At 46.8% G+C, this 19,292-nt stretch overlaps 1 protein-coding gene across 3 annotated transcripts; it reads left to right on the top strand.

The window, feature by feature from the left end:
* The first annotated feature begins 638 nt into the window (after window positions 1-638).
* On the top strand, window positions 639-16,965 carry LOC310635936 (major histocompatibility complex class I-related gene protein-like). Of its 3 annotated transcripts, XM_083355330.1 has the most exons (6): window positions 639-731; window positions 5,393-5,673; window positions 7,544-7,732; window positions 10,327-10,611; window positions 13,107-13,190; window positions 15,590-16,965. In XM_083355330.1, the coding sequence occupies exons 3-6, from the start codon at window positions 7,564-7,566 to the stop codon at window positions 15,637-15,639; spliced, it is 588 nt and encodes a 195-aa protein (XP_083211456.1). In that variant the 5' UTR covers window positions 639-731; window positions 5,393-5,673; window positions 7,544-7,563; the 3' UTR covers window positions 15,640-16,965. The 3 variants fall into 3 exon arrangements, with proteins under 3 accessions (XP_083211456.1, XP_083211458.1, XP_083211457.1); XM_083355332.1 differs by lacking the exons at window positions 639-731; window positions 13,107-13,190 and having other exon boundaries at window positions 5,365-5,673; XM_083355331.1 differs by lacking the exons at window positions 639-731; window positions 13,107-13,190; window positions 15,590-16,965 and adding an exon at window positions 10,738-10,894 and having other exon boundaries at window positions 5,365-5,673.
* Window positions 16,966-19,292: the final 2,327 nt, after the last annotated feature.

Below are 19,292 nucleotides of genomic sequence, written 5' to 3'. Positions count from 1 at the left end.
TTTGATGACTGGTGGACTTCAACTCCCAGAATTCCTGAGCCAGCCATGCTGAGGGGGGAAAGAGAGGTTTCCAAGCTGAGCCATGCTGGCTCAGGAATTCTGGGAGTTGAAGTCCACCAGTCATAAAAGAGCCAAGGTTGCCTACCCCCTGCCCAAGAGCCTTTGAGCGTTTTTCATCCCAAGCGAAGATCACTTGGGGTTCCTGACCTTCACCTGATCCTTGACTGCGTGGGGCTGGGCGCAGTCTGAAAGGGATAACTGTCGGACTCTTTTTGACACCACCACCCCCCCTCCCCCGCAAATCCGCCCCTCCCCCACGACGAGGAATTCCTGGAACGGGATATTCTTGAACGCCTGACTCAAGATGCAACTTTCGCTTCCCTTTTCCATCACTTCCCTCGCCAAGTTTTCTCCGGTTGTCTGCCCTAGCAACCGTAGACGTCACGGGAGCGTTGCTTTTTCTTACTGGCTGAGCTTAGCCAATCGCCGGCTGAGCTCTGGATTCTCCGCGCTATAGGATCGCCCCGAGCGCCTCTTTCCTCTTTGCCCGCGATTGCAGGAGAGCGGAGCGCAAGGTTGAGGATGATGGGCAGGATGGCTCTGCGCTCTGCGCCCCGCTGGCTCCTGTTGTTGTTGTTGTTGGAGGTGGTCGCTCTACGGCAGATGTGCCTCGGTGAGTTAAGGGGTTCAACCCCTTTTTTCTGCTGGGGGTGGGAATCCATGGACGGAAGGTCTGTCTTTCTCCCTCCCTCCCTCTTTGCTGCCTTCTCTCCCACTGCCCCTCACCCCGAGCCATTCTAGGAGCAGGACAAGGTGGCACCTCCAGATGCCAGTCTCTCCTTTTTGCTGGAGAGGATCAAGCAGAAGCCAGACACATCTTACTTAGGGCAGTGATGGCAAACCTGTCAGAATCCATTTATATCATATTCATAAATGGAATGTTTCCACCTGTACACCGCCCTGAGTCCTTCGGGAGAAGGGCAGTATAGAAATTAAATTATTATTATTATTATTATTATTATTATTATTATTATTATTATTATTATTATTATTATTATTATTATTATTATTATTATTATTATTATTATTATTCCATGGATTCTGCCATCTCCCGAAGAGAAGAGAATGGATGTGTATTGAACCGTTATTAGGCATTTCAAAGGAAAGGAGAAGCCTTTTGAACTGGGGAAACAAAAGGGGGGGGCTAGCATCTGGCTTGTGTCACGGAAGAGAGCAATAAACATGAAAGGTCCTAAGTTCCTTTTTCCCACGAGAGGGATGATACGACATAAAGGATGGGGGACTGACTAAATGCGGTTAAGGGGGGTTAAACCGGGAACTCTTTATAAGGGTTTACTTTGTGGAATAATATTAAGTCCTGTCTTGTATTCCTACAACCAAGCATGTCATAGTAAAGATTCTTTTTGGAATAGATTTGACTCCAAGAATTTTGTCTTCCTAAGACGTGGTTTGGGGTGGGTCCTGACAAAACCTTTTAGAGACCAAGTACCCCAACTGCAACCCAAAACCCACTTAGGTATCGTCGGGGGCCATTGGGTGTGTGTGGCCCATTGGGTGGCCGTGGCCCGTTGGGTGGGCATGGCTGTGGTGGTAACGGCAGACTGGGTGGGACTCAACAGTTCAATCAATCAATTCCAACTTTGTGAGATCTTTTTTTTCCTCATGAGAAGTTAAAATTGATTGATTGAACCTTTTTTTTGGCACACAGCGGCAGAGGCCTAAAGCGAAAAGGTTTTATAAAATCCAGCTGAAGGCCTAGGACTGGGGCGACGGCGTGCCTGCCCACAGAGAGGGCCATAGTTTCGCCACCACGGTCTTAAGGGGGAAGAAAAAGCCTTTGTTTTCAGTCCCTACCCTGAGTAGAGGGTCGACTAGAGTACCTCCATGGCTCTTTTCATCTTGTGGATGCTGTGACTCTGTGTGTGTGTGTGTGTGTGTGTGTGTGTGTGTGTGTGTGTGATTTGCAAAGTGCCGCTGAAAAGAGAGCAGGGTCAGCACTGGAGGAGGACAACTTCACGAGCATATTTCGCGGAAAGTGAAGAAAGTGTTCAGGACGCAGAGTGAATCTGGTGCATTGCAAGTACCTCTGAATGACAGCATGAATGTCCTAATTGGGCTCATGATATGAAGCAATCTAATCAATCAAAATAGGGCTGGAAGGGACCTTGGAGGTCTTGTAGTCCAACCCTCTGCTCAGGCAGCAGACACTATAATCAGCATATAGACCATCCTGTAATCAGCAGAGAGATTTTCTGTGGATTGAGGATGAGCCCCACTGGGTCCTGGGTTCAAAGCCCATTCCTGATCAGATGCCTGAACTGTGGGATGGGAGGGGGAGGGGCTGCCTGGCTTCATTGCTGCTGCCTTCCCTCTCCCTTTGGCTGCCCACATCACCCCAGCAAGGGGTTTGAGTTTCTCCAAAGGGTCCCATGGCCTCTGCTCACATTCGTATGCCTCCTTCCCCCTCTCGCTCCTCTGTTTTATAAAATCTCTCCTCAAATCTTTATTAACAACCCACATTGGCCCCCTGTGAGGTGAGGATTTCGTTTTAATTTTCCCCCTCATGAAGCTGGGGGAACTAGGTGGCATTTTTTGCTTCTTTTGATCTTCTGGTGGTGAAGTGGTTAGAATGCAGCACTGCGGGCTCCTTTTGCTGATTGCCAGCTGCCTGCAATTTGGCAAACAAAAGTCATTACCAAATGCCAACATGGGTTTGTCAGAAACAAATCATACCAGAGAAATCATATTGCATTCTTTGAACAGGTGACAAAATTAGTGGACCAGAGGAATGCTGTGGATATAATTTACTTGGACTTTAGTAAGGCATTTGATAAAGTAGATCACAACCTACTACTTGATAAGATAGAAAAATGTGGGTTAGACAGCATCACCACCAGATGGATTCGTAGCTGGCTGACAGGCCGTACTCAGCATGTGGTGCTCAATTGAACCACATCTACATGGAGGGAAGTGTGTAGTGGGGTGCCCCAGGGTTCTGTTCTGGGCCCAGTGCTCTTCAACATCTTCATCAACGATTTGGACAAGGGGATAGATGGGGAACTCATCAAATTTGCAGACGACACCAAGCTGGCAGGAATAGCCAACACTCCGGAAGACAGGCTTAAGATACAGGAGGATCTGGACAGACTTGAACATTGGGCTCTATCTATCAAAGTGAAATTCAATGGTGAAAAAAGTAAGGTTCTACATTTAGTCAAGAAAAACCAAATGCACGGGTATAGTAGATGATACCTTGCTCAATAGTAATAACTGTGAGAGGGATCTCAGGGTCCTAGTGGACGATGTAAAAAGATGTTGAGAAAGAGTATAGAGAAGAGGAGCAAAGATGATCAGGGGACTGGAGGCTAAAGCATATAAGGAACGGTTGCTGGAATTGGGTATGTCTAGTTTAATGAAGAGAAGGACGAGGGGGGACATGATAGCAGCTTTCCAATATCTCAGGGGTTGTCCCAAAGAAGAGGGAGTCAAGCTATTCTCCAAAGCACCTGAAGGCAGGACAAGAAGCCACGGATGGAAACTAACCAAAGAGAGAAGCAATCTAGAACTAAGGAGAAATTTCCTGACAGTTAGAACAATTAATCGGTGGAACAACCTGCCTCCAGAAGCTGTGAATGCTCCAACACTGGAAGTTTTTAAGAAGCGACTGGACAGCCATTTGTCTGAAATGGTATAGGGTTTCCTGCATGAGAAGGGGGTTGGACTAGATGACCTCCAAGGTCCCCTCCAACATTATTATTATTATTATTATTATTATTATTATTATTATTATTAATTATTATTATTATTATTATTATTATTATTTAAAACTTTTATTCATAAAACATGAAACTCAGTCAACTGAACACTCAAATTGACTGGCATCACCATCACCATCTTCTTCTTCTTCTTCTTCTTCTTCTTCTTCTTCTTCTTCATCATCATCATCATCATCATCATCATCATTATTATTATTATTATCATTATTATTATTATTGCTCCAGGCTCATGGTTGACTCAGCCATCCATCCTTCTGAGGTTGGTAAAATGAGGACCCAGATTGTTGGGGGGGCAATGTGTATATGCTGTAACCTGCTTAGAGCGGGCTGTTACACACTATGAATCATTATATAAAGGTAAAGCTTCCCCCGCACATGCGTGCTAGTTGTTTCCAACTCTAGGGGCCGGTTGTTCTGTACCAGCCTGCCCACCGGCCCTGCAGAAAAGGCAGGGACAACCCCTTTTACAAGAAGGCAAGAGGCTGGAATTACGCCTGCCAAATTTATTGCTACAAAAACAAATAGAACAAGACACGAACCAAGAAACAGGAGTTTAGGAGCTTTTCAAGTGGTTGCCTTCAGCAAACCAGCCCTCCCACGCATTCCCCCTTAAATACAGTTCAGGGCGTGGCTTCTCTCTGCCTCCTTCCGAGGAGCCCCATTGCCTTCCTCTGTTTACTCCTGATTGACTGCCTCCTGCGTCGCGCGTCCTTGAACAGGGCCAGCTATGGGTCATCTTCATCCACGCTGTCAGGCTCACACAGCTGGGTCTGTGTCGTGACCAGATGAGAGGGGCCTGGCTGAGGGCTCTCATCAAGCTGTCCAATCCCCTCAGCAAGCTCTTCAACACCCCGCTCCTCCTCCTCCTCTGAGTCGTCCGACCCAACTGCCAAACCCACAGGCTGACCCTGAATCACAACACCGGTGCTCATCTCCGTTTCAAAGCCGAAGATCCAGCGCTTGTCCGAGGACGTCTCCGTGGTCATGTGGCCGGCATGACTAGAAGCCAAAGGCGCACGGAACGCTGTTACCTTCCCACCGTAGTGGTCCCTTTTATGTGCTTTCGAACTGCTAGGTTAGCAGAAGCTGGGACGAGTAACAGGCACTCACACTGCTATGCGGCACTCAGGATTCGACCCGCCAAACTGCCGATCTTCTGATCGACAAGCTCAGCGTCCTAACCCACTGAGCCACCGTGTCCCTTATAAGTCTGTGCTATTGCTATTGTTTGCTCTTCTAAGGGTGGAATTCCTCTTTTCCCTGTGGGTAACTGCAGTCTCCTTAGGGCAGTCTGTATGAGGCCTTGCTGGAAGACAGAAGAGTACAATTGAGGGGGGGGTAGATTTGGGGGTTTCCTGTTCTCCCTTTGATCCTGCTTTGATCCCGCTTTCTCTTCCCTTTTCTGCCTCTCCCTCCCTCTTTCCACCCTCTGCCTCCTCTTCCTCTTCCATCATCTATTCCTTCATTTCCCCCTTTCTTCTCTCTCCCCCTCCCCCCCGCAGGTCTCTCTCTTCCTTCCAGATCTGATGCCCCATAGCTTCAGAGTCCTCCAGCTGAAGCCCCCTATAACTCTGCTCCTCTGGGTCCTTTTTCAGGCTCCTTCTCACATTCCTTCAAGATTATCTGCTTCACCATTTTGGAGCCCAGTCAGGAGCTGCCCCACTTTGTTATTCTGGGGTATATGGGTGGTCAGACCTTTGCTCGCTACGACAGCGACAGCAGAAAGATTCAGCCCCGAGTCTCCTGGATGGAGAAGATGAGGACGAATATTCCTCAATACTGGCAAGCTCTGACCGGTTTAGCTCATAACAGTGAGAATTACCGTACTTCAGAAGTTACCTGGAGAATCTGAGGACTCGCTACAATCAGAGGGAAGGTGAGCGATGGGTCGGGTGGCTCCTCCTGCCCCATAATTCCCCACCGATAGCAGGAGAGGGGAAGAAAGTGGGTCCCTTCCAGGTTAAAGGCTGATTTCCTAACTTTTTTTTTTTAAAAAAGGTTATTTTGAAAATACGTTTATTGCTTTAAAAATTATTGTCGTTGTTGTTGTTGTTATTTTACCCTTGCCCCCAAACCCAAAGTTTTCTGTGGACGCCATCATTATTAAAGGTGGATGGGTGACCAAAAATGCAATAAACAAACAAACAAACAAATAAATACATGTTAAAGTTAAAAAAAAAGAAGAAGCAGTTTAGCCCAGGAGTGATAAGAAAACGAGCTAAAGAGGAAGAAACAGACTGAGCTCGGCCTTGGTGGACGGAACGGGACATTTAGGCCCCACCATTGGCCATGCCCGGTTTGCCGTTGGAGGACCTCCTGCAGTGAGGGAGGAAGGGAGTGACAGGTTTCCCCCACCCCCACCCCAGTGGTTCCTAAGAAGCTCCTGTTTCCACACCAGACAAATGAGGGATCAAATTCACCTTGATTTATTTATTTTATTTATTTATTTTAATTCCATTTATATCCCGCCCTTCTCCGAAGACTCAGGGCGGCTTACAAGCTTAGCAGTAGCCTTCATTCTATGTATATGCCTGCTTGTTAGGGCTTTCACACACACCCCCAAGCGGCATTATTACAAAGTCAGCTTAATTGCCCCCAACAATCTGGGTCCTCATTTTACCTACCTTGGAAGGATGGAAGGCTGAGTCAACCTTGAGCCCGGTGGGATGCGAACCTGCACTAATTGCAGGCAGCTGGTGTTACTTAAGGAGGCATTAGCCCACTGCTCCACCAAGGCTCTTTTAATCCCCCTGATGCGGCTTCAAATCAGACTGAACTCCTGCGCTGATCTCTTGGTGGGGCTCCCTTCAGAAGGGAATTCCGACCCCCCCTTTTGCTCTCTCTGAGATCAAAGACTCACTTTCAAAGAATCTTATTTAGGGGACGGTTGCAAGCAAATAGGTGGTGGTGCGGCCCCTCTGCCCTCTCCCCACTTCTGGCCATTTGTCTTTTGCACTGAGCCTCCAGAAAGCGGATTTTGGGGGGCTCTGTGAATCCCAGACGACGATGGTGCTGCTTCTCCTTTTGCCCAGAAGGAGCCTTTGGAGGAGGGAGAAGATGGAGGAAAATGGGGAGGGGGGAATGTCTGTGATCTGGGGACAGGGTGAATGGGGAGGCTCAATCTCTCTCCAGTAGCTTCATGGGAATAGATGCATTTCTTTCATTTTCCAGTTGTCATTCGTCCCTTTTCTTGCTGGCTCCCTCCTGAGTCAAAGTCCCTGCAAGAATGGGGATATCTGTCTCTCCTGAGGATTTATTTATTTATTTATTTTATTTTATTACATTTATATACCGCCCTTTCCCGAAGGACTCAGGGCGGTTTACAGGGTGATTAAAAAACCAAGATACAAAAGTTAAAAACAAATTTTAAAAAAAATTATATTTGTCCCTGCATAAATAAAACCCCAGTTAAAATAAGATTAATCCTCAGCCTGGGCCAGAGAGCTCGAAGAGCCAGGTCTTCAGGCCCCGGCGGAATGAACGGAGGTCGGGGGCAGTCCTGAGCTCCACTGGCAGCTGGTTCCAAAGGGCAGGCGCCCCCACTGAGAAGGCCCTATCCCTGGGTGTTACCCGCCGGCAATCTCTTACCGGTGGCACCCTGAGAAGACCCTCCCTGTGGGAGCGCACTGGACGAAGGGAACTTGATGCCGGCAGCAGGTGTTCCCTCAGATATCCCGGACCCAAGCCATTTAGGGCTTTATAGGTCATCACCAGCACCTTGAACCATTATCTTGTCCCCCTTTCAGGCCTTCACATCCTACAAGGCATGGCAAGCTGTGATCTCCAAGGAGATGGGAGCAAAGAAGGGTTTTTGCAGTTAACGGATGGTTGGGAGATCAGAGACACCTACCGCATGCATAGGTACGACTTAGAGAACTGCATGAAGTTGCTAGAGAAGTGCCTGTCATATGGGAAGGAGGCGCTACTGAGGAGAGGTGAGTATCTGGGTCCAGGCTGGACTTTCCTCCTTTATGACCAGATATTTTGGATAGATTTGGCCCCTTTGGATCCCTTATCTAGAGTTGGATGCAGGCCGTGATTCAGTGGACCAGGAAATGCAGCCATTATGTGGATCAGACAGCAAAAGCACTTGGAAGTGTCCTGTTCACTGCCCACAATGAGGCAACAGGACTACTTGGGGCTATTCAGTGAAAAAAGTAAGGTTCTACATTTAGGCAGGAAAAATCAAATGCACAGGTATAGTATAGGTCAGGGGTGTCAAACTCAATTTCATTGAGGGCCGCATCAGCATTGCGGTTGCCCTCAGGGGGCCGGGTGGGTATGGCCTGGGTGGGCGTGGCCAGCTCTACATCATTCGCATCAAGGGTGCCTATGGGGACCCGGGCAGGAGTGGGACAGATCTGAGGGTCTCTGGGCCAGGGCCAAGGCAGTGGGGGCCATTCCCTCACTGTTTCCAGAATGGCTTCACGGGCCACATGAAACCACTTAGCGGGCCGGATCTGGCCCCCAGGCCTTGTGTTCGACATGTCTGGTATAGGTGGTACCTTGCTCGATAGTAGTAACTGTGAGAGGGATCTCGGAGTCCTAGTGGACAATCACTTCAATATGAGCCAGCAGTGTGCTGCAGCTTCCAAAAAAGCCAACACAGTGCTAGGCTGCATTAACAGAGGGATAGAATCAAGATCAAGTGAAGTACTAATACCACTTTACAATGCCTTGGTAAGGCCACACCTGGCATACTGCATCCAGTTTTGGTCACCACGATGTAAAAAAGATGTCGAGACTCTAGAAAGGGTACAGAGAAGAGCAACAAAGATGATTGGGGGACTGGAGGCTAAAACATATCGGGAACGGTTGCTGGAATTGGGTATGTGTAGTTTAACGAAGAGAAGAGTGAGGGGTGACATGATAGCAGTGTTCCAATATCTCAGGGGATGCCCCAAAGAAGAGGGAGTCAAGCTATTCTCCAAAGCACCTGAAAGCAGGACAAGAAGCAACGGATGGAAACTAGTCAAGGAGAGAAGCAACCTAGAACTAAGGAGAAACGTCCTGACAGTTAGAACAATTAACCAATGGAACAACCTGCCTCCAGAGGTGGTGAATGCTCCAACACTGGAGGTTTCTAAGAAGAGACTGGACAGCCATTTGCCTGAAATGGTATAGGGTTTCCTGCCTGAGCAGGGGGTTGGACTAGATGACCTCCAAGGTCCCTTCCAACTTATTATTAAAAGGGTCTAGGGCAGACATTTCAAACTCGCGACGTCACGTGACGTCGCGCAACATATCGGAGTTTTTTTGCCATTGCCGGCAATGGGGGGGTGGGCGTGGCTTCCCGATGACGCATCCGGTCCGCTGGCTGGCAGTTTGACATCCCTGGCTTAGGGCTTAGAGAGAGCTGTAAAGCACTGAGAAGTCTAAGTGCTATTCCACAATGGGGTTGTCATAGGAGTAAAGGCACACTCCATTCGGCTTACCAAAAATAGAAGCGACAGAAGCCATAACTTGCTGCCTCTCTGGAATCTGGGAGGCTGGGTAGATAAATCTGGGACAAGTGGTTCCTCAAATAATTTGGTGCCCTGCCATGAATTGCAAACTCTCTGAGCCACTTGCTTTGATTCCCGCTCTCCTCTTTGAAATTGTAGTTGTGTCCCTTGTAAAGAGGCCTAGAGCAGTCAAAGATTTGAGGGAGCAGAAGAGAACCCGAAAGTAGGGAGAAACTTTTTTGAAAGGGAACTCTAAAGTCTAATATCTGTCCCCTAAAGGGAGTAGCCCAAGATCAGTCAGAGTTCAAAGTAGTCACGGTGGAATTTCCTTGGACCCTCAATTTGCTGCCAGAGGTTCTTCAGACTGAGTCCCTGAGAAGGACTCAGAATCAGGAGTCCTTGTGGTTGATCATTTTCCAGATTTGGAGCATTTCCCCAAACTCTTTGAGATGCTGTAGTTATAAAGACGATTAGGGGACTGGAGGCTAAAACATATAAGGAACGGTTGCTGGAATTGGGTATGTCTAACGAAGAGAAGGACAAGGGGTGACATGATAGCAGCCTTCCAATATCTCAGGGGTTGCCCCAAAGAAGAGGGAGTCAAGCTATTCTCCAAAGCGCCCGAAGGCAGGACAAGAAGCAACAGATGGAAACTAATCAAGGAGAGAAGCAACCTAGAACTAAGAAGAAACTTCCTGACAGTGAGAACAATTAACCAGTGGAACAACCTGCCTCCAGAAGCTGTGAATGCTCCAACACTGGAAGTTTTTAAGAAGAGACTGGCCAGCCATTTGTCTGAAATGGTATAGGGTTTCCTGCCTGAGCAGGGGTTGGACTAGATGACCTCCAAGGTCCCTTCCAACTTTACTATTATGGTTATGGTTGTTGTTGTTGTTGTTGTTGTTGTTGTTGTTATTATTATTATTATTATTATTATTATTATTATTATTATTATTATTATTATTATTAGTTAAATCCTTAGTTAAAACCAAGTAGTGGGAGAATTTTCTGCCCCTTCAAATTTTCATCCACCTTCCAGGTTCTGGAGGGGCACAGAGTTAATTCTGATGATGTCGTTTCTGCAGAGCCTCCAGTGGTGACGGTGAGCAGGAGGACAAAGGAGATGGAGGATGGGATGGAGACGCATGTCTGTCAGGTCCACGGCTTCTACCCCCAGGAGATCAATGCCTCCTGGACGAGGGACAGAGAGGTCTGGCTGCAGGACACCCTCCGTGGCTCCGTGGCCCCCAATGCAGATGGGACTTTCCACTATTGGCTCAGCATCCGGATCGATCCCAAAGAGAGGGGCCGCTATCGGTGCCATGTGGAGCATGATGGCCTGCAGGAGCCTCTGGACGTGGCCATGAAGGGTGAGAGGCTGCAGGGAGTGAAAGGCTGGGGTCTCTTTCAGGCTTGAGGATTGTGGGAAAGAAATCGGAGCCCAGCTTTATATAAATGTGAAGTTGAATTCTAATTGATTGGTTTTTCCCATGTAGTTTGTTGGTGGACCTGCAGGGAACAATCCATAGAATTGGGTTCAGGTGATTTAAAGGAAGCAACAAATCCCATCACAACAGGTGATCAATCCTGATGAAATGCCCTTAGGTCCTCTCTTACCCTCTGTCCTTCCTTTGTTTCCTGCCTCCCGCAAAGGAGCAGCAGTTATGCTGAGCACCCGAAAGAGATTTTCTTTGGTTAGAATTCTTGAAGTACAAAAATCAGGAGGAGTCTGCTAACCTTTTTCTGAATGCCAAATTTTTGATCGGCGGCTGATTTCATGAAATGCATTAAAAAAAATAAACTAAAGGGCTACCACTCTGATTTTTTTGCCATTAGAGACTGAAATGGTTTTCCTCTTGTAAAGAACAAATTGCTGCTGAGGGAGGTTTGCGTTGTAGTGACACGGCTGAAGGATTGTGGGGCTCTGCACCCCACGGCTGGTTTTGTCCTGCCAGGGGACCCTAAATGGGTCTAAAGTTGCCCCAGAGGGGCAATGAAGAAGGAGGGGACCCCCATCAATCACGGAAATATAACGGTTGATCCAGTTGATCTGGGGAAAGCCCTCCAAACCGGCAGGAGAAAGGCTAGCTGCACTTCTGTTGTGCTGTTACATCAGCCATAAAGTATTATGCAGTGCATATTGTGCTGCCACCATGTGGTTGTTTGGGAATTACAACATTTATGTTAATTTTGTTCAGTCAACCCCTCCCATTTGTGACATACTTCCTCCTTCTTCTTAACCTCAAATGTTCTATCACTTCCTGACACCATTACATGCGGCCTCCTGTACATGGTAGGACCATTACTGTCTTTGACCTTGAAATACCGTCCATTTCATCATTCTACTACATCTTGTTTGCTGTAATCTTCTCTGCATGCAAATAAAGGTCCTTGTGGATGATAAAAAGGTAATTTCATGAGTTCTGCTATCTGGCAAAGGTTGTCAGCAGTGATAGTATCCACTTATCCAGGTCAGGCACAGGGGTCTCAGCAAGGGAATACATCATTAAACAACAGTTGGAGTCAGAATATCTGTGACTAGCCCAAGCTACTGACAACCAAAGCAAAAAAGCCCCAAGTAGAACAGATTGTGAACGTATTTGGAATTGGGTGAGAATATCAATCTTTTCTATTTTACAACTGGATTGCCTGGAAAAGACCCCTAAAAAGCAAACAAAAAACAAAAAACAACCAACCTCCAAAAGTGAGAAGGAAAGGGATTGCAGCTCCACCCTTTCATAGACGGAAGCGGCATTTTAATTTTTATGGGGGCCAGAAATACATTGAAATGGAACTAATATAAAGATATAGTTGGGACAAACCTGAAAACTGAAGAAATTATTAAGACTTTCTCTTTGAAAGAGTAATAATAATAATCATAATCATAATCATAATCATAAGAAGAAGAAGAAGAAGAAGAAGAAGAAGAAGAAGAAGAAGAAGAAGAAGAAGAAGAAGAAGTAGTTGGAAGGGACCTTGGAGGTCATCTAGTCCAACCCCCTGCTAAGGCAGGAAACCCTATACCATTTCAGACAAATGGCTGGCCAATCTCTTCTTAAAAATTTCCTAGAACTAAGGAGAAACTTCCTGACAGTTAGAACAACTAACCTGTGGAACAACCTGCCTCCAGAGGTGGTGAATGCTCCAACACTGGAGGTTTTTAAGAAGAGACTGGACAGCCATTTGCCTGAAATGGTATAGGGTTTCCTGCCTGAGCAGGGGGTTGGACTAGATGACCTCCAAGGTCCCTTCCAACTTCTTCTTCTTCTTCTTCTTCTTCATCATCATCATCATCATCATTATTATTATCTTGGCATTGCCAGCGGTTTACCTATTTCCCTGCCCTAGGACCAAGGGGCTCTTTGCTCCAAAGGGGGGCGCCCTGCAGGCTCTTAGGCTACATTCTCTGCCTGAATGGAGGAGGGTGGAAATCCAACAGGGAGATAGGTTTCTCCCCTTTCTCCTTTGCAGGAACAAACCAGCGCGAAGAAAAGTGAATTCTGTAACTTGGTTAGAAATCAAGGAAGAGAGAGGAGGTGAGAAGTCAAGTGAAACCCTACAAGGTTCCATCCAAAAAAGGTGGTGGAACTCCGTTCTGAGCGTTCTATGAGAAAAAAAGCCCTGATTTTATATACATATCCACAGATATTCACCACTATTGCAAACATTAATTTATGATCAGGGATTTATTGAAACAACGGTTAGCAAGGTGTCTTCATGTTACCATTAGAGGGACATGAAGAGGAGCCCCTCAAACTTTTTAATTTGAGGAATTCCCAGTCCTTTCGGTGCATTAAGTCTCTCCACTAATTGAGATTATTGTTTGGGGTTCTCCTTCAATTATCTGCTCTTTCTCCCAATTCAGTTCCAGAATCCAACCTGGGGCTCATCCTTGGCTGCGTTGTGGCTGGTCTTGTGTGTGGGATTGTTGGGACTTGGATATTCTTCAGTAAGTATCCTCTTTTGGGTGATTGAAAGAAGATGGAAAAAAATCCTCCTGAGTCTCTCCGTTTGGGGAGCCTCTTCTGGGCTTCACTCTCCCATGTTTTCCCAGCGCTCTTGAGGTGCTTCTGAGATCTGGGCTTTTGGGGGGTGGGGACTTCAGCCTTGACTCAGCTTTAAGTCTACAAGGTAGCCAAGTGGATGATTTCTGATTTTAAATGTTAACCCCAGTTCAGAGCTGGGATCAGAGGTCGCATCAGTTTTCTGTGTATGTGTGCCCAAATACAAAAGCAGCTCCTGAAGCTGCAGATTTGTGGAATAGAATAGAATAGAATAGAATAGAATAGAATAGAATAGAATAGAATAGAATAGAATAGAATAGAATAGAATAGAATAGAATAGAATAGAATAGAAGAGAATAGAAGAGAAGAGAAGAGAAGAGAAGAGAAGAGAAGAGAAGAGAAGAGAAGAGAAGAGAAGAGAAGAGAAGAGAAGAGTTGAGTTGGAAGGGACCTTTATGTTTTAGCCTCAAGGCCCCTGATCATCTTTGTTGCTCTTCCCTGCACTCTTTCTAGACATCTCTCTAGCATCTTCTTTACATCATGGTGACCAAAACTGTCTTTCTCCCAAGAACTAGAGCCTTGGTGGAGCAGTGGGCTAATGCCTCCTTAAGTAACACCAGCTGCCTGCAATTAGTGCAGGTTCGAGTCCCACCAGGCTCAAGGTTGACTCAGCCTTCCATCCTTCCGAGGTAGGTAAAATGAGGACCCAGATTGTTGGGGGCAATTAAGCTGACTTTGTAATAATGCCGCTTGGGGGGTGTATGAAAGCCCTAATAAGCAGGCATATACATAGAATGAAGGCTACTGCTAAGCTTGTAAGCCGCCCTGAGTCTTCGGAGAAGGGTGGGATATAAATGGAATTAAAATAAATAAATAAAATAAACTAAGCTAAGAAAGGAGGACCCCCCCTTTTCATTGCAGCCAGATTGTTATAGGGAATGGAGACCCCAAGGAGGAACATCTGACTGGATGATCTGTCTGACTAAGAAGGTGCTCTGTTTTCTAAGAATACATAAAGGAAAGCCTTGGACATAACATGGTGAGGAAGCTCCATAAAAGTAGTGTTGAAAGAAAAATCAGGTCCAGTCCCAACTTGGGAATAAAATGGAGGCCGCTTAAGAAAAAAAAAAGTTTATTGGTGAGCAGAACCAACAACAGCATGCAGTTCTGAGACAGCTGACAAATAGATTCGAAGAGCACAATGATTCTTACACAGTTTTCTAACTTTTTTGTAATTTGGAGGCTTGCTTTGTGTGTCTTTGTTATTAGATTTGTTTAGCTTGTGTAGCAAAGACTAGCAATGGGTCTAAAATACTGGCTTCCTTGGGTTTGAATCCTGTCAAACAAATGTAATTAATTTTACTCCCTTATCTTTAGTCTGTCTGTTGCCTCCATTGAGCTCTTTTTGTGAAACAGGCTCGATTCAACATTTCCGCTTTTTGCAGGAACCAGGAGTTTTATGAGTGAAACATTGTTTCTGTATTTTTTTTACCTGCACTTTATTCTTGTGATTTGGGGGGCATAGTAAAAAGGATTGGGGGTGAGTGCATTCTTACCACAGTAGTGATCAAAAAGAGGCATTTTGAAAAAAGGAGCTTTGGTGGATACCAGCTGGATCTCTTCTTGGTCTGCCACCATAAGGCTCTTTAAGTATGAACTGATTGGCAAAAGAAACTTTGCAGCCATGTTTACCCCCAGGTCAGTGGTGGGATTCAAATATGTGAACAACCAGTTCTCTGTGTGGATGCCGCTTCTGGAAGTCCGTTCTGGGCCTGGGCAACAAAAAATTAGCTACCGAACTGGTGCGAACTGGCTGAATCCCACCACTGCCTCAGGTCAACTGTGCCCTCTGGCTGAAGAGTTGCTGCAGTTTTGTTCTTTGTGGAGATATATAAAGGTAAAGGTTCCCCCGCACACGTGTGCTAGTCGTTTCTGACTCTAGGGGCCGGTGCTCATCTCCGTTTCAAAGCCGAAGAGCCAGCGCTTGTCCGAGGACGTCTCCGTGGTCATGTGGCCGGCATGACTAGACGCCAAAGGCGCACGGAACGCTGTTCCCTTCCCACCGTAGTGGTCCCTATTGTTCTACTTGCATTTTTACGTGCTTTCGAACTGCTAGGTTGGCAGAAGCTGGGACGAGTAACAGGCGCTCACTCTGTTACGCGGAGATATATAAATGATAATAATTCTTTCCTATGTCCCTCAAACATAACTTTGGATATGTTTCTGTGTTTTAAAGTGAGGGAAGGAAGGAGGAGGCTAGACTCAGAAAGAGCTGAGATTTTCCATCTATTCCCCTTTACCCAAGAGACTGACCTCCCAATTTTCTTTCTTTTTCTTTTTCCAGGAAATCACAGCTCAGGCCAGGGTACAATGGAGGAAGCTGCTTCTCTATGAACAATTCTGCCTCTTACAGGAGTGCTTGGGAGATGGAGGAATGACAAGGAATTAATGTTTTTTAAAGGGCCTCCTAATACACCTCATGGTGTCCGATTCTGGTGAAACCAGGGTTTCTTTGGAAAGACCTGGAAGAAAGGATTAAATATAGGTAGTCCTCAACTGATGACTGTTTATTGAATGATGGTCTGGAATTACAATGACCTCAGAAAGGGTCATACGGGTCCAGCACTAATTTGCCACCACTCTGTGGCCTCATGATCATGATCTGGATGCTTGCAGCCTACTTGTATTTACGATCAGTTGCCAATTGCCCCGCGATCCTATGATCACCATTTGCAAACATACTGCTGCCTTCCCCACAGAAGCACTGGGGAACCTGGCAGGAAAGGTTGCAAGCGGCTACCACCTGCCAAGAGGACTCCTTCTCATCTCTGAGAGCCGAATGAAAGAGCTGCAAGCCAAGGAGAGTTGAACTCCTTCCGATCTGAGCTCCAATCCTGCAACCTGTGGGAGGAATTCCCTTCCATGCACGGAGGGGAGCTGAACTGGGGAGGCAGCTCTTTGTCCATTTAACCAGCGGTAAGACTGCTTAACGATTACAACTGGGAGTGCCAGGATTTCAATTGTTAAGCAAAGCGGTCACATGAGTGTCTCAGTTAATGAGTGCTTCACTCTGACTGATATTTTGGTCCCAATTGTGGTCATGAATCAAGGACTGTATTCAGTGGGGTGGGATTAAACCGGTTCACACTGGTTTGGGAGGACCAGCAACTAAATTAACCTTTATTTGGGGAACCGGCTGGCTTCTGGAAGTCCAGTCTAGGTCTCAGGAGGCCTCCCAGGCCTAGAACGGCCCACCAGAAGTGCATGGATACCACTTCCGGAAGTCCGTTCTAGGCATCGGAGGCCTGGAGGAGGCCTCCCAGGCCTAGAACGGCCCAGGCCTGCATCACATAATAGAACTGGTTATTCAGGTATTTGAATCCCACCACTGACTATATTTAAACCCATTAAGAATGGAGTTTTAATTGATATTGTCACCCCTATTATGATAGTTCTCTACATGCATGAATATCTTAAATATGGATGGGACAATTGTGTTTTTTTCTACTGTTTACTGATAGGACAAGTTGTGCAAGAACAACATTTATTATACATCAGCATATGAATAGTGTAGGATTGGAGAAGTGGGTCCACGTTAAAAGGGGGCATTGGTAGAATTACAATTTCTTTTCTGTTTCTCTTGACTAAAGTCTCCATTTCCCTTCCAGTTTTAATACTTTTGTTCTCTTCTTGTTCCTTCTTTTACACTGCACAAAATTAACCGCTTGTACGAACTATACAATAAAATGTAAGTTTTGCTACTGGGCTCTCTTCTCTAGTTTCTTAGAGAGACCCCTCTTTATTAAAGTACTCTAATGAATTGCCTTTAAACGATCTTCCAACTCACTTGCTTATTGGAGAAGGCAGAATCTGAGGCCAGATTTTGGCCATCAGTCTGTTGCAGAATCAAGAGACTCAGGCCTCGGAATCAAAAGAAGTTTTGTTTTATTTTGCGTGCAAAAGGTTCAGAACAAAAAGCAATGTCAATGTCTGAACACCTTTTCATGGAAAAGCAAGTACATATATAGTCTCCGCAAGTAGCAAAACACGGAAATGTAACTTATGAGCTCTGATTGGTTACGTGGGTTCTAGGCCCCCTTCCAGCTCATCCCTAGCCCCCCTTTGCGATGCTAAATTATAGCTAAATATCTTGCAACCTTGTCTCTAGCACAGGTCACAGGTGTCTTGCTAAGCGTCTAAGTGTTCTGTACCAGCCTGCTACCGGCCCTGCAGAAAAGGCAGGGACAACCCCTTTACAAACGGCAAGAGGCTGGAATTACGCCTGCCAAATTTATAGCTACAAAAACAAACAAGACACGAACCAAGAAACAGGAGCTTTAAGAAACACGAACTATCCAAGCGGTTGCCTTCAGCAAACCAGCCCTCCCCACACATTCCCCTTATATAGAGTTCAGGGCGTGGCTTCTCTCTGCCTCCTTCCGAGAAGCCCCATTGCCTTCCTCTGTTTACTCCTAATTGACTGCCTCCTGCGTCAGGCGTCCTTGAACAGGGCCAGCTGTGGGTCATCTTCATCCATGCTGTCAGGCTCACACAGCTGGGTCTCTGTGGTGACCAAGTGGGAGGGGCCTGACTGAGGGCTCTCATCAGCAAGATCTTCAACCCCCTCAGCAAGGTCTTCAACACCCCCACCTGTGGTACATTGGCACCTGGCAGGTGGTACCCGACCATCCTAGAAAAGTGGTAGCGGGGGAGGAGAATGAGCTGAACCGGTGGCAGCACCGCACAAGCCTGAGCGAGAGACGGCTGGAGTTGCAGGGTTTTCAGGGCTCAGCGGAAGCGCCAGTATCAGCGCCAGGATCCAGATGGAGCTTGGGGCTAATCCTGGAGCTTCTGCTGAGCCCAGAAGAAGCGCGATCAGCTGGAATGTTGCAGCATTTCCAGGGTCTTGTGATTTACATTCAGATGCTTGGCAACTGATTCATATTTATGACGGTCACAGTGTCCCAGGGTCACGTGAAGTGACCAAAACCTGCTGCAACCACCCAGCAGAGGGGGGGAGGAATAAAAACCAAACACCTCCCACCCCCACTGCCAATCCTCAACAGAAATGCTCACCACAATGAAAACCTCGGACAGGAGGAAGAGCGCCACTGGGCAGGCAGGCAGGTGTCTTGTTACAGTGCCATTGTAACTTCTGAACAGTCACTAAACTAACTGTTGTAAGTTGAGGACTTACATTTTTTCCTTTTTTTTTGGTCATCAAGTTTCTGACACCTTGCTAGGCGACTGGTGGTACTCGGATGTTGCCATATCCTAAAAGTGGTACAATGGGGTGAAAAAGTTGAAAAGCCCTGGGCTAGAAGACCTCCAAGGTCCCTTCCAACTCTTTTATCTATTAGTTGGAAAGCTTCTCAGTTAGAAGGATCTTCCAGTCAGCTAGGCCAGACATGTCAAACACAAGGCCCGGGGGCCAGATCCGGCCTGCAAAGCGGTTTCATGTGGTCCGCGAAGCCATCCTGGAAACAGTGATGGAACAGCCCCCACTGCCTTGGCCCTGGCCCAGAGACCCTCCTACCAGAGACCCCTAGATCTGTCCCACTCCTGCCCAGGCCCCCATAGGCACCCTTGATGCGAATGATGTAGAGCTGGCCACGCCCACCCAGTAGGCCATACGCACTCTAGCCACGCCCACCCAGTAGGCCACGCCCACCCAGGCCATACCCACCCGGCCCCCTGAGGGCAACCACAATGCTGATGCGGCCCTCAATGAAATTGAGTTTGACACCCCTGCATTAAGTCAACCGACTCACTCGGTTGTAGACCTGATGGAGATAATATTGTTATATGGAAAAGTTTTTGGATTTAAGTTTCTGAGTTCTTAAAATTTATATCTCTATCCACACGGAGCAATATTCAGCTATTGTTCTGTACCAGCCTACTACCGGCCCTGCAGATAAGGCAGGGACAACCCCTTTACAAGAAGGCAAGAGGCTGGAACTAAGCCTGCCAAATTTATGAACACAAAAGCAAACAGAACAAGAGAAGACATGAAACATGAAACAGGAGCTATTCAAACGGTTGCCTTC

The sequence above is a fragment of the Vipera ursinii genome (genome assembly GCF_947247035.1).
Source record: "Vipera ursinii genome assembly, chromosome: 2".
Lineage (NCBI taxonomy): Eukaryota > Metazoa > Chordata > Lepidosauria > Squamata > Viperidae > Vipera > Vipera ursinii.
This window is presented reverse-complemented; position numbering and strand designations above follow the sequence as displayed.

What these genes read in the sequence shown, in the direction of transcription:
- LOC310635936 (XM_083355330.1), top strand. Translation starts at nt 7,564, where the DNA reads ATGGCAAGCTGTGATCTCCAAGGAGATGGGAGCAAAGAAGGGTTTTTG. An exon ending in GGAGGCGCTACTGAGGAGAG is followed by an intron (nt 7,733 to 10,326) that starts GTGAGTATCTGG and finishes TCGTTTCTGCAG; the next exon opens with AGCCTCCAGTGGTGACGGTG. An exon ending in TCTGGACGTGGCCATGAAGG is followed by an intron (nt 10,612 to 13,106) that starts GTGAGAGGCTGC and finishes CTCCCAATTCAG; the next exon opens with TTCCAGAATCCAACCTGGGG.